This window comes from Pleurodeles waltl, chromosome 10 (assembly GCF_031143425.1).
Source record: "Pleurodeles waltl isolate 20211129_DDA chromosome 10, aPleWal1.hap1.20221129, whole genome shotgun sequence".
NCBI lineage: Eukaryota > Metazoa > Chordata > Amphibia > Caudata > Salamandridae > Pleurodeles > Pleurodeles waltl.
Genome location: NC_090449.1, coordinates 1,008,684,252 through 1,008,705,045, shown reverse-complemented (window position 1 = coordinate 1,008,705,045; position 20,794 = coordinate 1,008,684,252). Strand labels below are relative to the sequence as shown.

General features: G+C 49.0%; 1 protein-coding gene across 1 annotated transcript; it reads right to left on the bottom strand.

Annotated features, from left to right (window-relative positions):
- Positions 1-368: 368 nt before the first annotated feature.
- Positions 369-13,587, bottom strand: LOC138262124 (uncharacterized). The gene is made up of 11 exons (XM_069211896.1): positions 13,453-13,587; positions 11,069-11,230; positions 9,387-10,847; positions 8,511-8,603; positions 8,157-8,261; positions 7,344-7,453; positions 6,989-7,183; positions 6,133-6,295; positions 3,246-3,411; positions 2,639-2,733; positions 369-1,241 (listed from the first exon to the last, which is right to left on the bottom strand). The coding sequence occupies exons 2-11, from the start codon at positions 11,214-11,216 to the stop codon at positions 1,156-1,158; spliced, it is 2,622 nt and encodes an 873-aa protein (XP_069067997.1). The 5' UTR covers positions 11,217-11,230; positions 13,453-13,587; the 3' UTR covers positions 369-1,155.
- Between the last annotated feature and the right edge of the window lie 7,207 nt (positions 13,588-20,794).

Below are 20,794 nucleotides of genomic sequence, written 5' to 3'. Positions count from 1 at the left end.
CTCAGAATATTTGTGCTGCTAGCTATATTATTGAATTAAACATGAGTTAGACTTCTATGAGCTTTCCAGAGTGTCCGCTTTCTTTCACGTCTTTAACAAACACATCGCAGGAGGTTTAGAAATCCATAGTTACTTTTTATGCTGTACCACGTCATTAAGGACCATACTCCTCCCACGCTCCCATGCTATGCTCTGTAGGTGGGTAGGAAAGCAAGTAATGAAGGGGGGACCGCCACAGAAAAGAACCAGAGACTGTCAGCACCCCAAGTCTGTCTTCTCAGGAGGACAGGGATCTTCTTCTCCCCTGCCTGATGAAGAACACAACTAATTCAGGTGTAGTGTTTCCCAGATAGTGAAGGGAAAGCCAATTTGTTTTACAAGGATGCTTTATTTCAATGTACAATCACATATTCATAAATACAAGCTCTATTAGAGCTCCAATAAATAAAATAAATTAGTTATAATATGTATATTTAGAGGTTGAAGCTCTTATTTGTGATAGACGGATCTTCTCGCAATTGGTTGGCCTGCACCATCCTGGGGAGTCAATAGGTTTGGCCATAACAAGGGGGACGATTGATTCTAACAGTACTCTGTAACACCAGTCTGTTAAAGTCTAAACATGGCTAAACATGCTATGTGTACCAAAATCGATCAAATCCATCACCAACGTCAGCCTCAGCAATGAACTAGGAGCTTGAAAATGTGATATTCAAGTAAAAAACGCAACACAAGGTGAAAAGGTATAAATATGTGACGTGATATGTACCGTTACCCCTGCATCTTGAGGGGCGTGGAATGGAGGATCTTTCAATGGACACATGGCCAAGCGATGACTCTGAGAAGTGCCTGACAGTAATGTCCTGTTGCGCCGCAAAGGGCAGAAAATGACTTTGTATTAATCCAACTGAAGCTTCCTTACAAAAAAAATATTTTCAACTATCTGTAAGAATGTCTGAATGCACAGTCACCGGTAACAGTCTGTTCTGGCAATGTCTTCCCTCCGGCTCAGGTTCTATGCAGATATCTGGCCTCAGATTGTGATGTTTCCGTTTCTGGTTAATAAAGTGCAAATCAGAGATGGGTCTGGTCATATGCGGAGGATGCTGTGGTCAGTAGAACAAGACTGGTCTTCAGGGAATGCGGTTGGTAACCTCAGACCTGCGCGTTCTTCACCCGCTCGAACGTGTGCATGACGCGGGAGGTGGGGACGCAGCCCTCCCTCACGATGCTCAGGATCCCTGGAAAAGGAAGAAACACAACACCATGAGGTTGAGAGAGCTTGGACATGTCTGATGTGAGAAGCAGCAGGAGGGAAAAGAGACAACCAAAATGAGCAGCGTGGGGATTGGCCCCTCAGGGATAAGCGGGTGATGGGGCGCAGGTGGGAACCACCCTGTCACGTGGAATATGTTGACTGGGGAAAGGGTGGGTCACGAGGCATCAGATGAGTGGAGCTAGAAGGAGGCTATCAAGTAAACAAAACAGACTTGAAATCTTTGACTGACAAAATATCTACCACACTTAACTATCTCCCTGGAAAAAATTTAAACTGCAGTAAACCCACTATCAAGCACTTGGCCAATACACTCAGACAGGAGATAGAATAGTAAATTACCTCAGTAAACCAATTCACATATTCATAAATAGAAACTCTATTAGAGCTCCAATAAATAAAATAAATTATTGGAAGAGACTGGAATTAGGAACTTTTAACGGGTAAAATGCTTCTTAAAGAGATATTTGTTTACATGTGTGCATGGTCTATATTTAATAAATATGCAAGTTAGACTCTGTGATTCTGAGGTCTCTATTTTTAAATGGGACTAAGCCACGGACCTCCAGGCATTGGGTTGCTTGGACAGGGTGGGATTGTCCCTGAGAAAGAAGGATGACTGGGGGAAAAATAAAAGATCTTACATTGGGGGTTGTTGTCTTATTGAGGGAAGCTCTGGGTCCATGTGTGAACTGAGTCGGGTGAATTTTGTAATTACTATTGTAAAATTCGCCAGCTTTGCAAAATGCAATTTGCCTAATTTCTTGCTCACTGGAGACAGCTTTGAGCAGAAAATGTCTTTGTAAGAGACATTTTTCGTTAAGTCCTCTGCCAATATCTAATGTAACTCTTTTAATGTGCGGTATGCACTACCATAAAAATTTTCACACAAGATAAAGGCAAACCACATTTCACAACATTCATGTAATTTTTGAGAAATATTCTGAAAATAAATTATGCAATATTGTACACCAATAGTGCAGACTAATGATAAAGAGAAAGACGAGTTAAGTGGAAAGTGGTTGGGGGGGTCGAGATCCGGCACAGGTATGAAACCTCTGGTGCCATCCCTGCATACTTAGAACAAGCTTGATAAAATTAAACTTTTAGTTACACATTCATGTGGGCCCCTTTGATGCTTCAAATGTCCATTTATTTTGGGTTTTGTAGGTCTCTATGCCCTGGACACCAAGAATACACTGAACCAGGACTGGTGTTTCCCAAACCTTTGGTAGCTGTTTGGTGGACATGATGGGATGGTGGGAAGCAGAGGTCCTTGTTCACATCTACGGATGTTATTGAGTCTAGTGTGGGAATAGCGAGGGCAAGATGAAACAGAAACGAGCATTGGCTGACACCCACCTTCATCTATCCTCAGACAGTTCACCACTGTGGAGCCCACCATTTCGTAGGAGTCCCCATCGCACAGCACCCCCTCCAGCTTGTGCCACAGACGCCTGGAACAGAGCAAGGAAATACAAAGTCACTCATTTAAAGTAATCATAGACAAAGGCTCAGGTGCTGGGGTTTGAAAGGGAGCTGCAAACAGGAAAACATCCACCTGACCTCAACTGGTCAAACACACCTGTGTTAATGACCCCTCATATAGGCTTAAGCCAAGCATCTCCAATACCCCAACCTATGGCTGTGATATCACAAACACCTTTCGCCCCTCCCTTCAACTTTCATTAGCACCTTTAAACCACTGGTTTCTCAGAAGCCCCCACTAACTGCTCAAGTCTAATCTGATCCTAAAAAAACAAACCTCATTCAAGGTGGCCACCACCCATCAATACTCCTGCTCTTCTACTCTCAGCATCCTCACCTCATGTCCTTCAACAGCCCTTGCCCCTGCCCTCATGTCCTGGCAGCATCTGGTAAGTCTCAAACCCCAGGCACCATCTTTTTCACGGAAGGCCCACTCACAAACCGTTCCTGGTTTCAGCCCCTGTTCTGAGTGAGTACTCACGAGATGACCATGTCGTGGTGGGTGCTATCACTCTCCCCGCTGGGATTAGCCGAGGTGATTGCCAGAGGGCCGGTCATGTCAGTCAGGTGGGCGGAGATAGTGTGGTCTGGCACTCGGATCATGATGGAGTCTCTGGTGCCCACAATGTCATACGCTGGTCCAACTCCTGCAGGAGGAGAAAATAACAAAATTAATCAGCAACATGTCAGGCGTGAGTGAGCATTTGTGTTTGACTGTATTTATTTGCTCTGCAGCCTGAGGTGCTGTACAGCAATTCCATCAGTTGCAGACCTGCACTAAAACATTTTTTATGGTGTGAGAAGGGGGTGATGCCTTGAGGGGCGCTCACGCATAGAAGTAACTTAGAGGCACTTCTGCCCCTGCCCAGCCCCCAAAGCTGCTGCTTCTAAAAAAAAAAAGAAAGTTTGCTCTTGAGGCTGTTGCCGATGTCCTGTGGTGTTTTCATACCCATAAACGGACGTCGGTGGGTCAAATCCTCAGATAATGACCTGGGGATCCACAGTCGAAGTGGTTTTCAGCCCGTTTTCTCTACCCCCATGTGAAATCGCGTCCTCATCGTGTGACTATGTGAAGGGAGCCGATATCGTGTGTCACACGGCTGCACCGTGTGAGTTGGCAGGTCTGCAAATGGCAGTGCTTAATCTGAGCAGATGTTTGAATTGTTTAGCTTCAGAACACCTAGACTAAATTGAGGTTCTTGGAAACGTTATTACACCGGTTGTGCAGAGGGCAGACTTGTGTACATGTGAAACTGGAGAGGCATTAACTTATTTGTTTGTTCTTTCTTTGCAGTCCAGCTGTCAGCAAGACATACTATTGCCAATTCTTCACAATAGGCTCCAACCAGAAGTATTTATCCCTCATCTAATCCTAACTCTATGGCTTTTTGATGTATCATACAGCTTGCACTGGGGACTATTAACAGAAAAGTGCACTGACATCACACAAATTATGTATTTCATACATGCATTGTTTACATAAAGCAACCCTTCTTTGTATTGGTTTGTCATTGCTGCATGGTTTATTTAATGTTGTAGTCGGGGACTGTTCGAGAGTCACATATATGTTGACATAAACACACACACACACACAATGTATAAGGAGGCACAATAAAACTGTTTGAAACAGGATATGTATTGGTAAAGCCAATAGGGCTAGCTTTAAAATGGCAATACATGGAGAGAAAGGAATGCACAAATGCAGTTTGCTTGCATTAGCGCATTAAAGTCAGACCTGTTGATGGTGCCAGTGCTTGTTATTTCAACGTCACTGTTACCACAGAAAAGGGATGTTTATAAAGCCACAAGAGATCTCATCTAGGTCCTGCCACACCCCCAACATGGGCAGTATCTGGCTTTCCTCTCATTGATGATTAGGCCTGATTGGGCAGGAGCTTTGCTTCCGTCCTGCCTCCTGCTGTACTATTCATTGATGGAAGGCTGCCTGGCTAGCGGCGTGACGCAGGCCTCTGCTGTGGGCGGACTTCCTACCACTTCAGGGCCCCCAAAAGCTTCAGTGGGGCCACTTAGCCAACAGCCAATGAATAGATGTGAGATATGGGAGACTACGGAAACCCTCTTTGCATTTTGCGGGGGTGGGGGGAGCGTCATTTTGCGTTAGCCACTGAGTCTGGCTGATCGAGCACTGACATGGACACATTTATTTATTTATATTTATAGATGAAACTACAGTCAAAACAAACAGGAGCTCCTATGTCCTCTGTGGAAGAAAGGCAGTCTGTCCGACCGTTTTCTAATGAATTCTGATTCTAGCAGTTTGTTTTCAGTCATAAATGGTGGACTACAAACACCAGAATGCAAAGCAAAAGAGCATCTGAGAAGCTAAGGACATGAACATGAAATGTCTCAGCACTGATGTGCTGCTGTATAAATGTGACATGCTGCTTATTTGAAACTAATGGCAATATGCAATGCACGTACTGGTATTTTTAAAGAGCTGTACAAATGGAGCTGATGATCAGTGGAGCGTTTTACGTAGCAATAGGGCTGACATAGGAGCTATGTCGGAGAAAAGGGAGAGGGTTGGGGGTGACACTGCCAGAGAGGGCGGTGTAGGTGGCGCATGCAGAGAAACCTGCTATGCCCGGTCAATAAGCTTTTTTTTTTCTTTTTTAAAGGATGCTGTTATATGTTAAATAGAAACTCAGCTGTGAATGGAACCAAAAGCCTGTACTTGTGAGAGAGGGTGGAGACTGAGACATTACAGAGTGGGGTGCACGAACCCGGATTTGTAAATACAATAGTGATATGAGATGGTGGCCTGTACGTAGAATGAGGGGGTGGGGGTGGGGGGGTGAGTGGACACTGATATGGACATGCAACAGATACATGAGATGGGGTCTGTAGACATTGAGGGGGGGTGAATGTGCATGCAATACCTGCATGAGATGGGGTGTGCACATGTTGGGGGGGTTGAATGGATCCTGGAATATACATACAATAGCTACATGAGATGGAGGTGTGGAGACATTAGGGGGTGAACACACCCTGATATGTACATGCAATAGCTACATGAGATGGGGGGTCTGTAGACATTGGGGGTAAATGGAGTGTGATACATGAATTCAATCCCTGCATAAGGTAGAGGTCTGTAGACATTAGGGTGGTGAATGCAATGATAGGTGCATGTAATACCTGAATGGGAAGGGGGTCAGTCACATTAGAGGTTAAATGAAGCATGATATGGACAAGCACCACATACATGAAGTGGGCACATCCTGAATTGTCCCATGCACAGCTTCTGGCATCTGTACCCCTCATCCTTCTACCTTCCCCCAACCCACCCCTCCCTGGAGAAGGAAACAACCCCTGAACTGGCCCTGGCAGGCTGAAGAGGTCAGACTCACCCAGGCTCCTCAGCCACTCCCCCTTCTGGACAATGCAGCTGACGCCCCCAGGGTAGACGCTCTCCATGAAGTCCCACAGCAGGGGGCTGAAGGGGGGTCTCGCGGCCCGCAGCTGGTCCAGGTGGGAGATGCAGATACAGATGGGCTTCTCCAGGGGTCGGTCCTGAGGAGGAGAGGAGAGAGGGCGAATGAATGGTGGAGACAGAGAAGGGGGAGTGCAGGGGCTTCAGACATTATGTGCAGGATCACATGATGATACCCATAGAGCTTAGACCCAGTCACAACACCTCTGTAAATAAACCAAATGTCTCTAGTGCTAGCCGACAGACTGAACACGTTAGATGCCTGTATGAGCTTCTAGTTACCTACAGCAGACAGACACTGATCACAGAATCCAATCGAAGGCCCCCCTCAGAGAGGTTGGTGGGTCTGAGAAGGCAGACTCATTGTGTGCTCTGGGTCATTAGTAACCTTCTTGAGATGTGATGTGATAGATTCTCAATAGGCTCCTTTGGCCCTGAAGCAGGATTCTCTCCTGAGACCCTGTGGGGGCCGGGAGCACACAACTCCCTGATTGCCCCCACCCCTCACTCTTTGGACAGTATGACATTATCATATGAAAGCTGGCTGCTGCACATAATACATTAAGGTTCGGCGCTGGAACTTGCTATGCAGACATTGTCATGGTAATCCCACACCAGCAGAAGGGTTTTACCCGGTCACTTCCATGACAGTCTCTCCACCCCCGGGGTGATTTATAGCCGTCCTAGTAAAAGTTATCCCTTATTCTTGGATGACTGCGCATCTGTTTCCGCATCAGGTAAATTCTGCCGGAAGTCCGCTGCTCGGTGCTCACCTTGATGGTGTAAATCTTCTGGATGGCCTCGGGGTGCTTGCAGGAGGCCGCCAGGGCGTAGACTGTGTCTGTGGGGACCCCGCACACCCCACCCTCGTCCAGCAGGGCGGCGATGGTCCTTAGACTGCTGGTGCGATAGGAATCGGGGCACACGCAGGAGTCGGACGCCTCAACTTTCTCCTCAGGCTTCGTTTCCTAAAAGGACACAGAGCAGACAAGGAGTGAGACAGCGCCACCTACAGCTGCCCTTGAGCAGCACGTGCACATCCCCAGTGCTCTAGTTACTTGAGGGTCATATAGGAACTGTGTTAACTTAGAATAATACTAGTAAGAACGCATGTACTTTTCACTGTACCTTGAAGAGAGGGGGGCCCATGGGAATCAGGTCCTTGCTGAAAATGCAGTTTCCAAGAGATGCAGCCGCGCCGTAGACACAGACGACACTGAAGACGGACAAAACCGTGACTGAAAAAAACACAAAGACGGGAAAGTGAGACTTTAAGTTCAACAGTATCAGCAAAAGAGACGCGTGTGCTGTTCAAGTTGTTGTAAAACCAAGACAGGGATTCCGTCAGGAGGTTTACAAGAAGGTAAATGTCACTCAAGGCAATAAAATGCAAAGAAAAGACACAGGTTACCTTTTCACTCTACCGCTGTCTGTATGAAATTAAGTGTGGTAGACCATATAAATAGACCAAGGAACCCCTGTCTTGGTTTCTGCTTAATTACCCCGGTCCTTACAGTTACTGGGCTCACCCCGTTTCCTCGCATTAAAACAAGGCGATGTTAAGGCAGGAGCAGAGAGACAAATACAGAAACCAGGACAGCTGGGGGTCTGGCGCGGAGTCAGACACATTTCAGGTTTGTGACTGACTCCATTCCAGCCCTCCTTGCTTTGGAGAGGCCATTCATGATATGTAGCCAGCTCTGGCAGAACGAGGCATGTGACCGACTCTATCTCACCCTCGCAGCCTTCAAGAAGCCCAGGGTTCGTCAGACACACGCCAGCCCTTTCTACAGACCACTTCCTTTTAGCCCCCACCACAATACAGATGGGCTCAGGGTGGCACTTGATAGTAATTGCCTGTTTATCACGTATTAACCCTTTAGAGGCCACCGACATGCAGTAACACACAAGAGGACCCCACAGTGCAAGGATGCCACTTACTCTCGAGTGGGAGCGGCAGACATCCCAAGGTGAAGAGCAGGAAACAGACTATCACGGCCTCCATCAGCAGGGCGAACAGCATCAGCACCACATTGGCGCAGGCGACTGTGGAACAAGCAGAGCAAGATGGCGTCAGAGATCGCAAATTACATTTTAGAGGTAAATGTGGGTCGCAGTTGCTTAGGTCTTTACGTGAAGCCCGTACAATGCCCAAGAACTGTGCAGATGGACCATAAAGTGGTAGACACTGGCCGGTACCCATCACAGCTGGAAGCAGCTGCCGCCTATCAGGACCGCTGGTCCTCAAGTATTCAACAGAGGGATGAGTGGGCATCGTTATCCGGAGAGACTTACCCAAGGACATCAGGAAGACATTGATGACCAGGAAGGTGACGGCACCAACAGTGAATGCACCATAACTAGTGGCTTCAATATTCAACAGGGTACCTGTAGAGGGAAGGTGAAGGGGGCAGAGTTTTAGTAATGGATGAAACAGAACACAGTAGCGCTTTCTTTAAAGGACTTTAAAGGCAGGGCCAAGAGATGGCCACGAGCAGAGGTAGGAGATGTAGGGGTACCACCCACTCATCTAACAGCCAATCATGGGGCTATACATTGGTGATGATGCCTAAAAGTGTACTTTCCACTTCAACCTGAACAGCTGTGCCCTGATTTGGTGATTTGCACTTCTTGACATACCTGATCCCAGTACAAGTTGTTTTCTTGCATGTGACAGACGACAAATAGAAAAATAAATGTTGGTAAATACGCCCCTGGGTATCAGAAATGACCGGTTATTTGAACAAAGGCATCAGTACCTTCTGTTTTTTCCCGAAACTGGATAATCAACAATAGTTTAACCAAATTCATTAGTGGTCCCATAAGTTTTTAGCCCCCTTATAGTGACCACCAGGTACGCTCCTCCTCAACCCTTTACCCTACACCTGACAACCATCACATATGACCCCTCCCAGGTACTTCTGCAGATCACTGGTTAGCAAGAGCCCCCCAGCCAGATAAAGGCCTAGTTACGATGTCTTCAAGAACCAATCCAGCATGTATGGCTACTCTAAATTATTCCAATAAACACAAATATAAAACAGTGAACTTCCTGCAGCCAATCAGAATAGCATGTCCCAGCACAGTAGTTCTACCCCACCCAACATCGCCTGTAGGTATAAGACACATTATAACTGAGACACAAAGTCAAGATGAGAAATCAGTGGATACCTGCAAGCCGAAGCCAGGCCCATGTGGCCCATACAGCTGCATAACAGAATGGTAGGACCGACCCAAATCTTCGACCTCTCTGGACCACGATCCTGCAAATGTACAACTGGAATAGAGCGCCGGGGATCAGCACCCAAGGGATGGAGAGGTGGGCTCTGGTGGGGTCATCAAAGGATCCCTTGATGGCAGAGAGTGAAGCCAAGCCATTGCAGATGAAGAAGAGGGCATCAGGGAGCTGGCAGCTGGTACTGTTGACCTCTTGACCCTCCTTAGACCTGCTGGTGACGCGCTTCAGGCACAGCAGCAAGTCCTGGAAAGTAGCTGATGACATCACTTGTGGTCCAGTAGAAATCAAAGACTTATCAGCAATGGAATTAAGGAGGCTGGCAAAACTGGCGTAGAGGGAGGTGGCTGTGTAAAAGCTGCAGACCACTCCAAAGAAGATGTGGGATCCCTTGAGGGGAATCTGATGGATGGTGGAGACAGTGAGGAGAAGAAAGCAGGAATTCTGCAGCAGCTCCAGGAGGTCCCTGTTGAGGGACATCAGGCAGAGGATGGAAGCGGTGACCAGAAAGAACCAGCCCCCCACCATGCCTGCTCGGCTCTCGTCTACGTTGTCCACCGAGAGGAGCACCGTGAGAATGAACTCTTCCCAGGACATCACCAACCAGTACAGGCTGTGCAGTCCAAGCTTGGTGGTCTGGTAGACATCTTCTCTCAAGTAACTGTAGTAGCTCGCGCAGAGCTGGGACAGCGCATTGATGCTGACCCAAATGGCACCAATGCAGAAAGTCTTCATGTAGCCAAAGCAATAAAAGGCAAAGATGAACGAGGCCACTGCGTCGCCGATGTGTCCCAAGGCCATGGGCTCCGCGTACTTGGAATTCTTCTTCTTCTCTTCGCCGATGCTGCTGGAAGAGGTGCTGTTGGCCAAGCCCAAAAGCAGGACGCTGAACATGGGATTCCCGAAGCCTGGAAGGACGTTCCTCTGGGTCAAGCACTTCAGGAGCAGGGCTGTGGCACCATAGAACCCAAACAACACAATGAGCAGCTCTAAGGTCCCGGAGACCACCAGCGCCCACTGTCCGAAGAGCCCCACTGCCTCAAAGACCAGCGTGAGGGTGATGGAGCCAAACACGAAGGGCATGACGTAGTTAACGGTGGCTGAGCAGAAGGAGAGGATGAAGGCGATGGCGGTATATGCCACCAGCCCTGCTACTGCGCTCTCACTGACCGGAAGAGAGGAGGCGGCCATGAAGGCGTGGCTGTCAGAAATGTTCATGGTTTGTGTTGTGTTGCTGATGGTGGGATAAGCTCCCAGGACGACACGTGTAGCCCCGTAGCTGCTCCAGAGGGCGGCGAATGTCACAAAGGCGGTGCTTCCAAGGTGGTCATACTTCCTGAAGCACATGAAGCCTGCAATGAGTTGTGTCAGTCCTCCAATCAGGATGAGGTGGACTCCTGTAAAAGATAACACAAGCATTAAGCAACACATGCATGTATGTGTGTGTGCGTGCGTGTATGTGCATGTGTGTGTGTTGGTGTGTCTGCGCCCACGTGTATGTGCATGTGTGCAACCCGCTTGTGTGCAACCCCTCCCTCTAAGTATCTTGTACATGACATCTCAGCGCCACCAGTAACTCTTTGTGTGATCTGTGACTGCTACCAACTGCCCCGCTCACCTGCCAGGATGTTCTCCACCCCTTCAGCGTTCACCTTGGTGTGGAAGGAAAAGAAGTTCTGTAGCGCCACCAGGAAGGCGCTGATGACGTTGGCGAGGAAGCCCATGACGGATGGTTCACTGTAGTACACAGAGGCGAAGCCTTCCATGGTGAGGGGCAAACCTGGGGGAGGTGAGAAGAGACAATGAGTACGAAATTTGCCACAGGTGAGAGGGAAGAAGAGATGAGACTGGGATAGGAGTTGAGGGGGAGAAGAGGTAGGAATGAGATGGAAGCCCAGTAATTGGGTGGAAGGCCCAGATTAGATCAGTGCATGAGGTTAGATGTGGAACAGGAGGTAAAACGGGAGACAGAGGCCTAATATCAGACAGAGGTGAGATGGGAACAGAGGGGGGCAGTAGGCGAGATGGAAGACACATGTGAGAGTGGGACAGTGGGACATGGGAGACACGTGAGAGTGAGACAGTGGGAAATGGAAGACACATATGAGAGTGGGACAGTGGGAGATGGAAGACATGTGAGTGGGACAGTGGGAGATGGAAGACACATATGAGAGCGGGACAGTGGGCGAGATGGACGCACATGTGAGAGCGTGACAGTGGGAGATGGAAAACACATTTGAGAGTGGGACAGTAGGAGATGGAAGACACATATGAGAGTGGGACAGTGGGAGATGAAAGACGTGAGAGTGGGACAGTGGGAGATGGAAGACATATGAGAGTGGGACAATGGGAGATGGCAGACACACATGAGAGGAGGCAATGGACGAGATGAAAGACATGAGAGTTGTACACTGGAAGACGGAACACAAATATGAGAGTGGGACATTGATCTATGGAAGACACGTGTGAGAAGTGGACAGTATGTGAGATTCGAGCCAGATTTGAGATAGAAACCCAGGGTGGGAAGGGAACAGGAAGTGAAATGTGAACAGTCAATGAAAGAGATGCAGAGGATGAGATGGGGGTGGACAGTGAAAATTAGACTAGGACAGGGCGTAAAATGAACTTAAAGGTAAGAACATTAGTTGAAATCTGGCATAAGTTTGCGAGGTGAGTTAAGAAGTTAAATGTGAGCCAAAGGTGATATCTAGGGCAGGTGTGAAATAGGACAGGAGATGAGAGGTGGGCAGGAGGGAGGAGGGGGTGGTCATAGACTGAGAAAGGGAGAGAGGTGAGAGGTGAGAGGTGAGACAAAGAAATGCAGATGGTGACCTGGGGAAAGCACGTGACATGAGACGAGGATAGTCGATGTAATGAAAGGTGAGACGAACTCTGCCCAAACTCTTATAACAGTTGAATATATATATAGGAGTCAGAGATATGCATATTAGCTGATGTTATATGCGATGAATGTCCATGTAGACAGTATAGGGGAGACATTAAACGACGATGGGCGAGCCCCATGGTGACGTGGGCAGGCGACTGCACAGCAGTGGGACAGCACTTCTCACTAAGGGTGAGACCACCTTTCTGTCTGTACTTTTACACAGGTGAAAACAGAAGGTTCTCTCCCCCCCTTAACACATGTGACTCTTTCCCTTGCACCAATGTCCATCTCCCCCAGTCCCACCGCCCCTCCCCTCATGTCATCTTGAGCGCCGTTACCATGGCAACGCAGATGCCCTGAACGGAAGCTCGGGTCAGTTTATCGCAGAGGCAGGTACTGGGGGACAACCTGTGGGACAGTGACAAGGAAGGGAGAGGTACAGAGATAGGAAGAGAGGGAGGGAGGGAGGGAGGGAGGGAGAAAGACTCGGGAGTGGAGGGTGGGTGGAGTGGAGGCGGCACGCGAGAGGGCGTCACCGGATAGTGAGGAAGAGAGAGAAGGAGAGAGCGGAGAGTGCAGGGGCTGAAAGTAGAGGCAAGACGGCAGCGTACAGACTGACAGGCCCTGACTGTACACATCAGGACAATAGTTAAAGAGGGACAGACTGCACACATCAGGTCAGAAGTGGAAAGAGAGACAGACAGTGCACGCCAGGACAGTAGTGTAAAGCGGGACTGACTGTAGGACAGTACTGTAAAGAGAGACAGACTGGACAGACCAGGAAGCAGTCTAAGAAGGAATACAACCAGACTGTACACACCAGGACAGCAGGGTAAACAAATACACAGGAAGAGTGTACTCACCAGGACAGTGGTGTAACGAGAGACAGACTGTACTCACCAGGACGTTGGTGTAAAGGGAGTTAGGGGCGGACAGTGCAGACAAGGACAGTCGTGTACAGAGAGACAGTCAGATTCAGCACACTAGCAGAAGAGTGCAGAGAGACGGGCTAACGCAGTGTAAAGGGGGCAGACCGTACAGTGCAGAGACAGGGGCAGGCGTGGGTGGGTTGTTCACAAGAGGACAGCACCGCAGACACGGAAGCTGGTACATACCAAGGAACGGGAGCTCTGTTCTCCCTCAGGGGCCGCGCCTCCGTTTCCTGTGAGGGTCGGTGCTGTCTCTCCTGTTTTTGAGGGCTGCTCTGTGAGGGCCGGTGCTGTCCCTCCTGTTTCTGAGGGCTGCTATGGTACGGGCCGGTGCTGTCCCTCCTGTATCCGGGGGCTGCTCTGTGAGCGTCGGTGCTGTCTCTCCTGTATCCGGGGGCTGCTCTGTGAGGGTCGGTGTGTCTCTCCTGTATCCGGGGGCTGCTCCGATGAGGGTCGGTGCTGTCTCTCCTGTATCCAGGGGCTGCTCTGTGAGGGCCGGTGCTGTCCCTCCTGTTTCTGAGGGCTGCTCTGGTGAGGGGCGGTGCTGTTTCTTCTGTATCCGGGGGCTGCTCTGGTGAGGTCTAGCCTCCTGTGTCCGTGGAACTCTTTTGAGGGTCTGTCCTGTTATCGAGTGATGATCTCTGAGGGCCGGTGTTGGGCCTCTTGTACGCCGAGGGGTGCTCTGTGAGGGCCGGTGCGCGTACTCTGTGAGCGCTGCTCTTCCCTCAACACCGGTCTTGTTGTCTCTGAGGGCTGGTCCTTCCTCCGGGGAGTCCTCTGTGAGGGCCTGCCCTGGGCTCTGAGGAATGCTCTGTGAGGGCCTGTCCTGGGCTCTGAGGGGTGCTCTCCGAGGGCCGATCTTGTCTCTGAGGAGTGCTCTGTGAGGGCCGTTGTGAGGGCCGATCTTGTCTCTGAGGAGTGCTCTGTGTTGTCTCTGAGGAGTGCTCTGTGAGGGCCGTTGTGAGGGCCGATCTTGTCTCTGAGGAGTGCTCTGTGAGGGCCGTTGTGAGGGCCGATCTTGTCTCTGAGGAGTGCTCTGTGAGGGCCGTTGTGAGGGCCGATCTTGTCTCTGAGGAGTGCTCTGTGTTGTCTCTGAGGAGTCTGTGAGGGTCGGTCTTGCACACCTCAGTAGTCCTCTGTGAGGGTTGGTCTTGTTGGGGGTACTCTGTGAGGGCTTTCTGTGAGGGCCAGTCTTGTCTCTGAGGGTCTTTTTTGTCTCTGAGAGGTGCTCTGTGAGGGTCGTTGTTCTTTGGGGTGCTCTGTGAGGGTCGTTCTTCTTGGGGGGTGCTCTGTGAAGCCCTCACCCCTCAGCAGCAGGTGCTCCTCTTCTTCGGCCTGTCCTCTCCTCGGCAGGTTTTATACACAGTCTGTAGGTGGGAGGGGCCGGAGGGCGGGGTGGGTGAGCCTCAGCCCTGCAGGGTGTGTGGAATTTCCCCCTCGTTCCCCATCCGTCTCCTCCGAGCGCCTCTTCAGTGGGGGGTTGGGGTGGGGGTCGTTCGTGAGTGACCCCGTAACGTAACTTTTATTTATCATGGAACATAGTTTAAAACCGAGACACATAGATTTCTCTTCATAGGACACAGGTCACCTGCCTTGTGCCCCCACCTCTGGCGTGGCAGTGACGTCACCGAATAGAGCGCGGAACGCAATAAAACCCGACTAATGACGCGAAGGAAGAGCTCGAAAGATGAAGTAATATTTAGTTTAAGAAATGTATAATTAGAAGTTCATTTTTGTAATAATAATAGCAACAATAATTGCAATGTGTATTTTTCACTGTTATTATGATTATTATTATGATTATTATTATTGTTATTATTATTATTATTATACTCGAGACAGGTCAGGGAGACGCGGCGCAGTCCCCTCAACAGCAGAGTCTGCGCCTGGACTGTCCCTGGCACGCGCTGCCGCGAGCAGGGGCCTCCTCGTTAGTGCTCGCGCCAGCGGGAAGGGAGTGAGTCTGGTAGTGACACATAGTGTGAAAGAGAAGGTAACTGTGCCTTTCAAAAGGAGCTCCCTGTGGTATATTCAGAGCACAAGGAGTGGACCCACGCACGGAGACAGACTCGTACAATATCACGGGGGTGGCAGCAGAGTTGGGGGTGTCGTACAGAGTCAGTGGCCTCGATTACGGGGGTGCAGAACCCTTGGCCTAATCACTCATTCACAAGGAGCTTATTGTGGTGACTTAAGGGTGCTTGGAGCGGACCCTCCCCAGCATCAACCCTTTACAATGAGCTCACAGTGGTTATACCAGGGGTGCAGGGAGTGGGACAGGGCCTGGGTCACATAGTCACATGGTGCCGTCAGGTGTGTGGGAAGTGGTGCCCAGGCATGTCTTTCACAAGAAGCTCACTGTGGTGACTACCGGGGTGAGAAGGGGTGCTGGACCCAGGTATGCCTTTCACAAAGAGTTCTGTGTGGCGAGACCGGGCGTGCAAAGAGAGGTGCAGAATGCAGCTCCGTCTTTCACAAGGAGCTCAGCTCCCTGTGGTGATACCAGGACTATCACCTGGTGGTGCAGGGTCTTGGTATACCCATCTAAGTAGCTCAGATGATTACGCCGAGGTCGAGGTAGTTCTACAGGTCCTAAGCATGTCTTTCACAAGAGGTCTTTATGGTGACACCAGGGTACACAGGAAGTGGTGCAGGGCCCACGAATGTCTTTCACAAGCAGCTCGCTGTAGTGAGACCAGGGGTGCGGGGAGTGGTGCAGGCCCAGGTAAGTACTTGATAAGGAGCTCCATGTGCTGAGAAAAGGGATGTGGGGAGTATTGCTGGACTAGGGTATGTCTTTCACAAGGAGCTCCGTGTGGTGAATTTAAAGGGTGGGGGGATGGTGCATGATCTTGTTTTGCCTTTCACAGAGACCTCCATGAGGCGACATCGGGAGTCACAGTAATGGTGAAGGTCCCACGTGTGCCTTTCACAAGGAGCTCCGTGTGGTGACACAGGGGCTGCTGCAGGTCCTAGGACTTCTTACACAAAGAGCCCAGTATGGTGAAACCAAGGGCCGCACGAGTGGTGCATGGAGCTCCAGGTGCCACACCAGAGCTGGATATGGTGACATCAGGAGTGCAGGGAATGGACCACGGCCAGGTATGAGTTGCACAAGGAGCTCCATGTGGTGACGTCATCTGTGAGGGAGCATGATTTAGGGCCCCGGTATGTCCTTCAGAAAGAGCTCCACGTTCCACACCAGAGCTGTGTATGGTGACGTCAGAAGTGCAAGATCTGAGCCACGGCCAGGTATGTGTTTCACAAGGAGCTCCATGTTGTGACCTCTGGAGTGTAGGTGGATGCATGGCCTCCAGTAATTCTGTATTCCTCAACAATACCCCTCCTTTCACTTCAGGAGCTCCTGATTTTATCACAAACATGCAGTAGATTTATACCGTAAATGGCCCCTTTCCTTGTGAGATCACAGCAGCAGAGGGGCGCATGCAAGAAGATGGGGTCGCTCGGGAGTTCCCCATAATTTCCAGATCCCAAAGGGAAGTTCCATGTCTTCTGGGGCGGAGGGGTGCTGAAGTAGACACCTGCCATCTCGGCCTCACAGGGGAGCCCTACTCAAAGCCTTTGTTTCAGAAGACAAAAAACTCCGGCAATAAACAGCTCATTATTAAATTATTTGAAAAGCGCGGGACAAACCATTGCCGACGTCAGAGTGTTTTAAATAGATGTTAACATGCGCATACAATGTATACTTGCATGCAACATCAATGGCTTTAGGATAAGAAAAGCGCTCCCCCAGTGTGTTATATTCACGGGGGTGTAACGCACCCCTCCTCCCACACAGGGTCATATTATTCTGCCCAGCTTTCCTCCTACGCACCCCCAACCCTCCAGACACGGCCATAGCATCCTGCCCTGCTTTCCTCTTAACCCCCCACTGCCCCAGACAAGGTCATATCATTCTGCCCCTCTTTCCTCCTAAGCCCCCACTCCCCCAGACAAGGTCATATCATTCTACCTCGCTTTCCTCCTAACCCCCCACTCCCCCAGACAAGGACATACCATTCTACCCCGCTTTCTTCCTTACCCCCCACCCCCCCACACAGGGTCATATCATTCTGCCCCGCTTTCCTCTTAACCCCCCACCCCCCCAGACAAGGTCATACCATTCTGCCTCGCTTTCCTCTTAACCCCCCACTGCCCCAGACAAGGACATATCATTCTACCCCGCTTTCTTCCTTACCCCCCACTCCCCCAGACAAGGTCATATCATTCTGCCCCGCTTTCCTCCTAACCTCCCACTCCCCACGACAAGGTCATATCATTCTACCCCGCTTTCCTCCTAACCCCCCACCCCCCACTCCCCCAGACAAGGTCATACCATACAGCCCCGCTTTCCTCCTAACCCCGGGGCTGCAGAAGGGAACAGGTTCAGAGGGGGGATTTGAGTCAAAAGTAATAGCGCTCGAGTCCAATCAGAGACAGTCTGAGATATTCAAGGACAGAAGATAGTTTTTTAAATTTACTTTTTGCAGTTTTATGGGGCGCGAGTTTGGGCCAAGGATATTAAATCGATTTGCATGAGCACCCGATTACATTGGGTCTGTTTCGTTTTTATTTTTTGTGTTTCAAGGCGCGGGAAGAGTAAGTGATTTACCCAGAATCTCAGGTTGGTGAACAGGCGCTGGGATTCAAACCTGGGTCCCCCAGTTTCACAGCAGACAGCAGCGCCCATCAGGCCACATCTTCTCCTTACAGTAGCGAGAGTACACAAACCCAACCCTAATATGGGCTACATTTGGGACTTTTTACACAAACTGCCGTGCTACGCAGTGTGCCATGTGTGCCCCGTATATATGACATTATGTGTGTATGTTGTTGCACTTACAACCCGAGACAGTGCTGCGAAGGTCACAATGAATAATTAGCTAATTTCTTAGATCTGCACTTTCTTCTGAAAATAACTTGGGCCCTTCCACATTTGCTAAGTCAGACCTTAGAGATTGTCACATGTGTGGAAAGGGAAGAAACCACACTTTACATTCTTTTCACAAATGTGTCCTGTCCATCTTCGCATCCCTGACGTCATTCTCAGTGTCTCTCAAGCCTGTATCCGGGAGTCTCATGCAGAGACTGCGAAAGTGCCAACCGATGCACTCTATAGGCAAGAAACTAAATTCCTCTCTCTCGGCCTCCACCCAAAACTAGTATTTTGGGGTGTTTGAAGGTGTTCTTTAAGCGGGCCCCCTGGAACTACTGGTAGATACACACACCTCTGGACCCAGCCCAATCCGCCTTTTTACACAGCCCACCAGTGGCGCTGACATTAATGTTATATCACTGAAGTCATAGGGATTGTGAAAAATCCAAGTGTTACATGAAACAACGACAAGAATGGCGCCCATTCAGCAGGAGAGTAGCGCGGGTGTGGTATGTAGCCGGTGGTGCATTTGGGACCAGAGGTGAGTTAGCACGTTGTCATTTACGGACAGTACATTTTCGGTTGAAATGGCCACTAAATTTGCATAGTTTACTGATAAAACTATACAGCGAGCAAAAGTGACCTAATGAAACACAACGTCATGCGGTAATACTTCATGGGAAAATGCTGACATAACCATCTCCAGTTTTCCCAGGTGTTGTATTAATACATCATCACCAGTTCCCCAAGTATGAATGTGGATGATGTGGATTGCACTGCATTTTCCACCCTTCTAGCCTTCAAAACTCAAAATACTGAGCTTTCTAAAGCACAACTTTTGTCAGCATTTACCTGGAAAATCGTTTGCATGGAAAAATGCCTGGTCTGTGTGGTAATTTTGCACAAGTTGTAAATCTCATTTGGTGCAAACCACATGGTAGGAGAAACCGCTTCCCAAGTGTTTTGTGAAAATAGTAACTTGTCCCAATATGTTTGATCCGTGCATTTGGATATCGGAAAGTATCTTAACCTGTCCACCCTTTCATCTAGAGTTCCTTTCCTTTTCGGAAACCAGTCATCAGTTTATATTGTAATATGTGGCACCCTGAAGGAATATGAGTTGGTTACTTTTTTAGATCTGCATCAATAACCCAATCCCAGACTCTGTCCAGTAGGTTTTCCAGTTGGTGTTTCTAAATATTTGTCTCCACATTTGATTGAGTTGAGTGGGTCACAGAAAAGGTTGGTAAAGTGTGTGTTATATTTAGTGCCCCATTGGGTGACTGTGATCTCTCAGATACTGTTTACGACACCAGATTATGATGACAATGGTGCAATCTGGATGGCCAAAAGCTATTAATATTGCATGTATATGGTAGTCAGATCTAATGACCCCCCCATACAGCACCAGTTCAGGGGTGAACATTCTGGGTGGTGTTTGAGTAGCTGGGCATGTAAGAGAGGATTGTTGGGGCAGGTATGTGGGTTGATGGTGCCCAGAATGCTGAGCTGGAGATGAAAAGTAGTGTTTCATGTGCGGGGTCTCTCTGTGACAGCCTTCATTCTCACAGTTATCAGGCGGTGGCAGCTTTGTAAGTTTGCACCTAAAGTGTCAGCTACTTTCAACATCAAGAATTGCAATAAATGTAGAAGCTTGTTTATATTCAGGCACTTTATTAAACAAATAAATACATAAACATAGAGCACAACAAAATACACATTTTCGCTGACAGTAGGCAACAGACCGGATTAGAAAATACTGGCATCGACATAAATTGTCCGGTGCGTATTAAGAGAAGGGCCCAGGAGAGACTGCTGGACAGAAAGGAATCATCAGCATCTTCATAAAACTGTGACCCGGCTCTCCTTGTCTTGGGCCGAGGAGAATCCCTCAGTGTGAAGCAGGCAAGGGAGAGAAGTACAGATCAATGGGCACCTGAAATAAATACATGTGACATGTTTTAGTCCTTACAAAGTACTGGTAAAGTTATTAAATCTTAATCCTGTTGCTTCTGGCCAGCCAGATGCTGATTGATTTGCTGCACTTCTAAAAGGGACTTTGTTGTCTTGTGAGATATGACTTCATCTTCTATGGATGGTGGGAGAAGACATGACTTTCTCTGATAGATGTGTACAATGTATCTGTAATGTTCCTCTCCTTGAGACGAGTTTCAATCTTGAGTAAAGCACGACACGGTAAACGTGAGTGCACCTGGTTGGTTATTTCAAGTGTAACTCCCAATTTATGAGAGGGATGTATTTTGATTGAACAAGTTTACTGCAGAGAGGATGCCAGGTGTGAGCTGTCAACTTGTTTATTGCAGAGAGGATGCCAGATGTGAGCTGTGAACACCTTTGCTACAGAGAGGATGCCAGGTGTGAGCTGTCTACTTGTTTACTGCATCAAGTCCATGGAGTGAGTCTGTTTGAAGAGGAGAAGAGGGTTAGGAAGTCCTCAAATATGGGGGTGAGGAAGTGATGATAACCAGGGTGATTGTGTCATTGACCTAAGGAAACAGTTTTAAAAAGGAGAAGATCCAGAAACCCCGAGGTTTGAGTGAGTTGTCCTAGAAGGGTTTTAAATGGATGTGTGTTGCTTGGTGTGTTCCATGTCACCTCTTGTTGTAATTTAGTAGCGATTAGATTAAG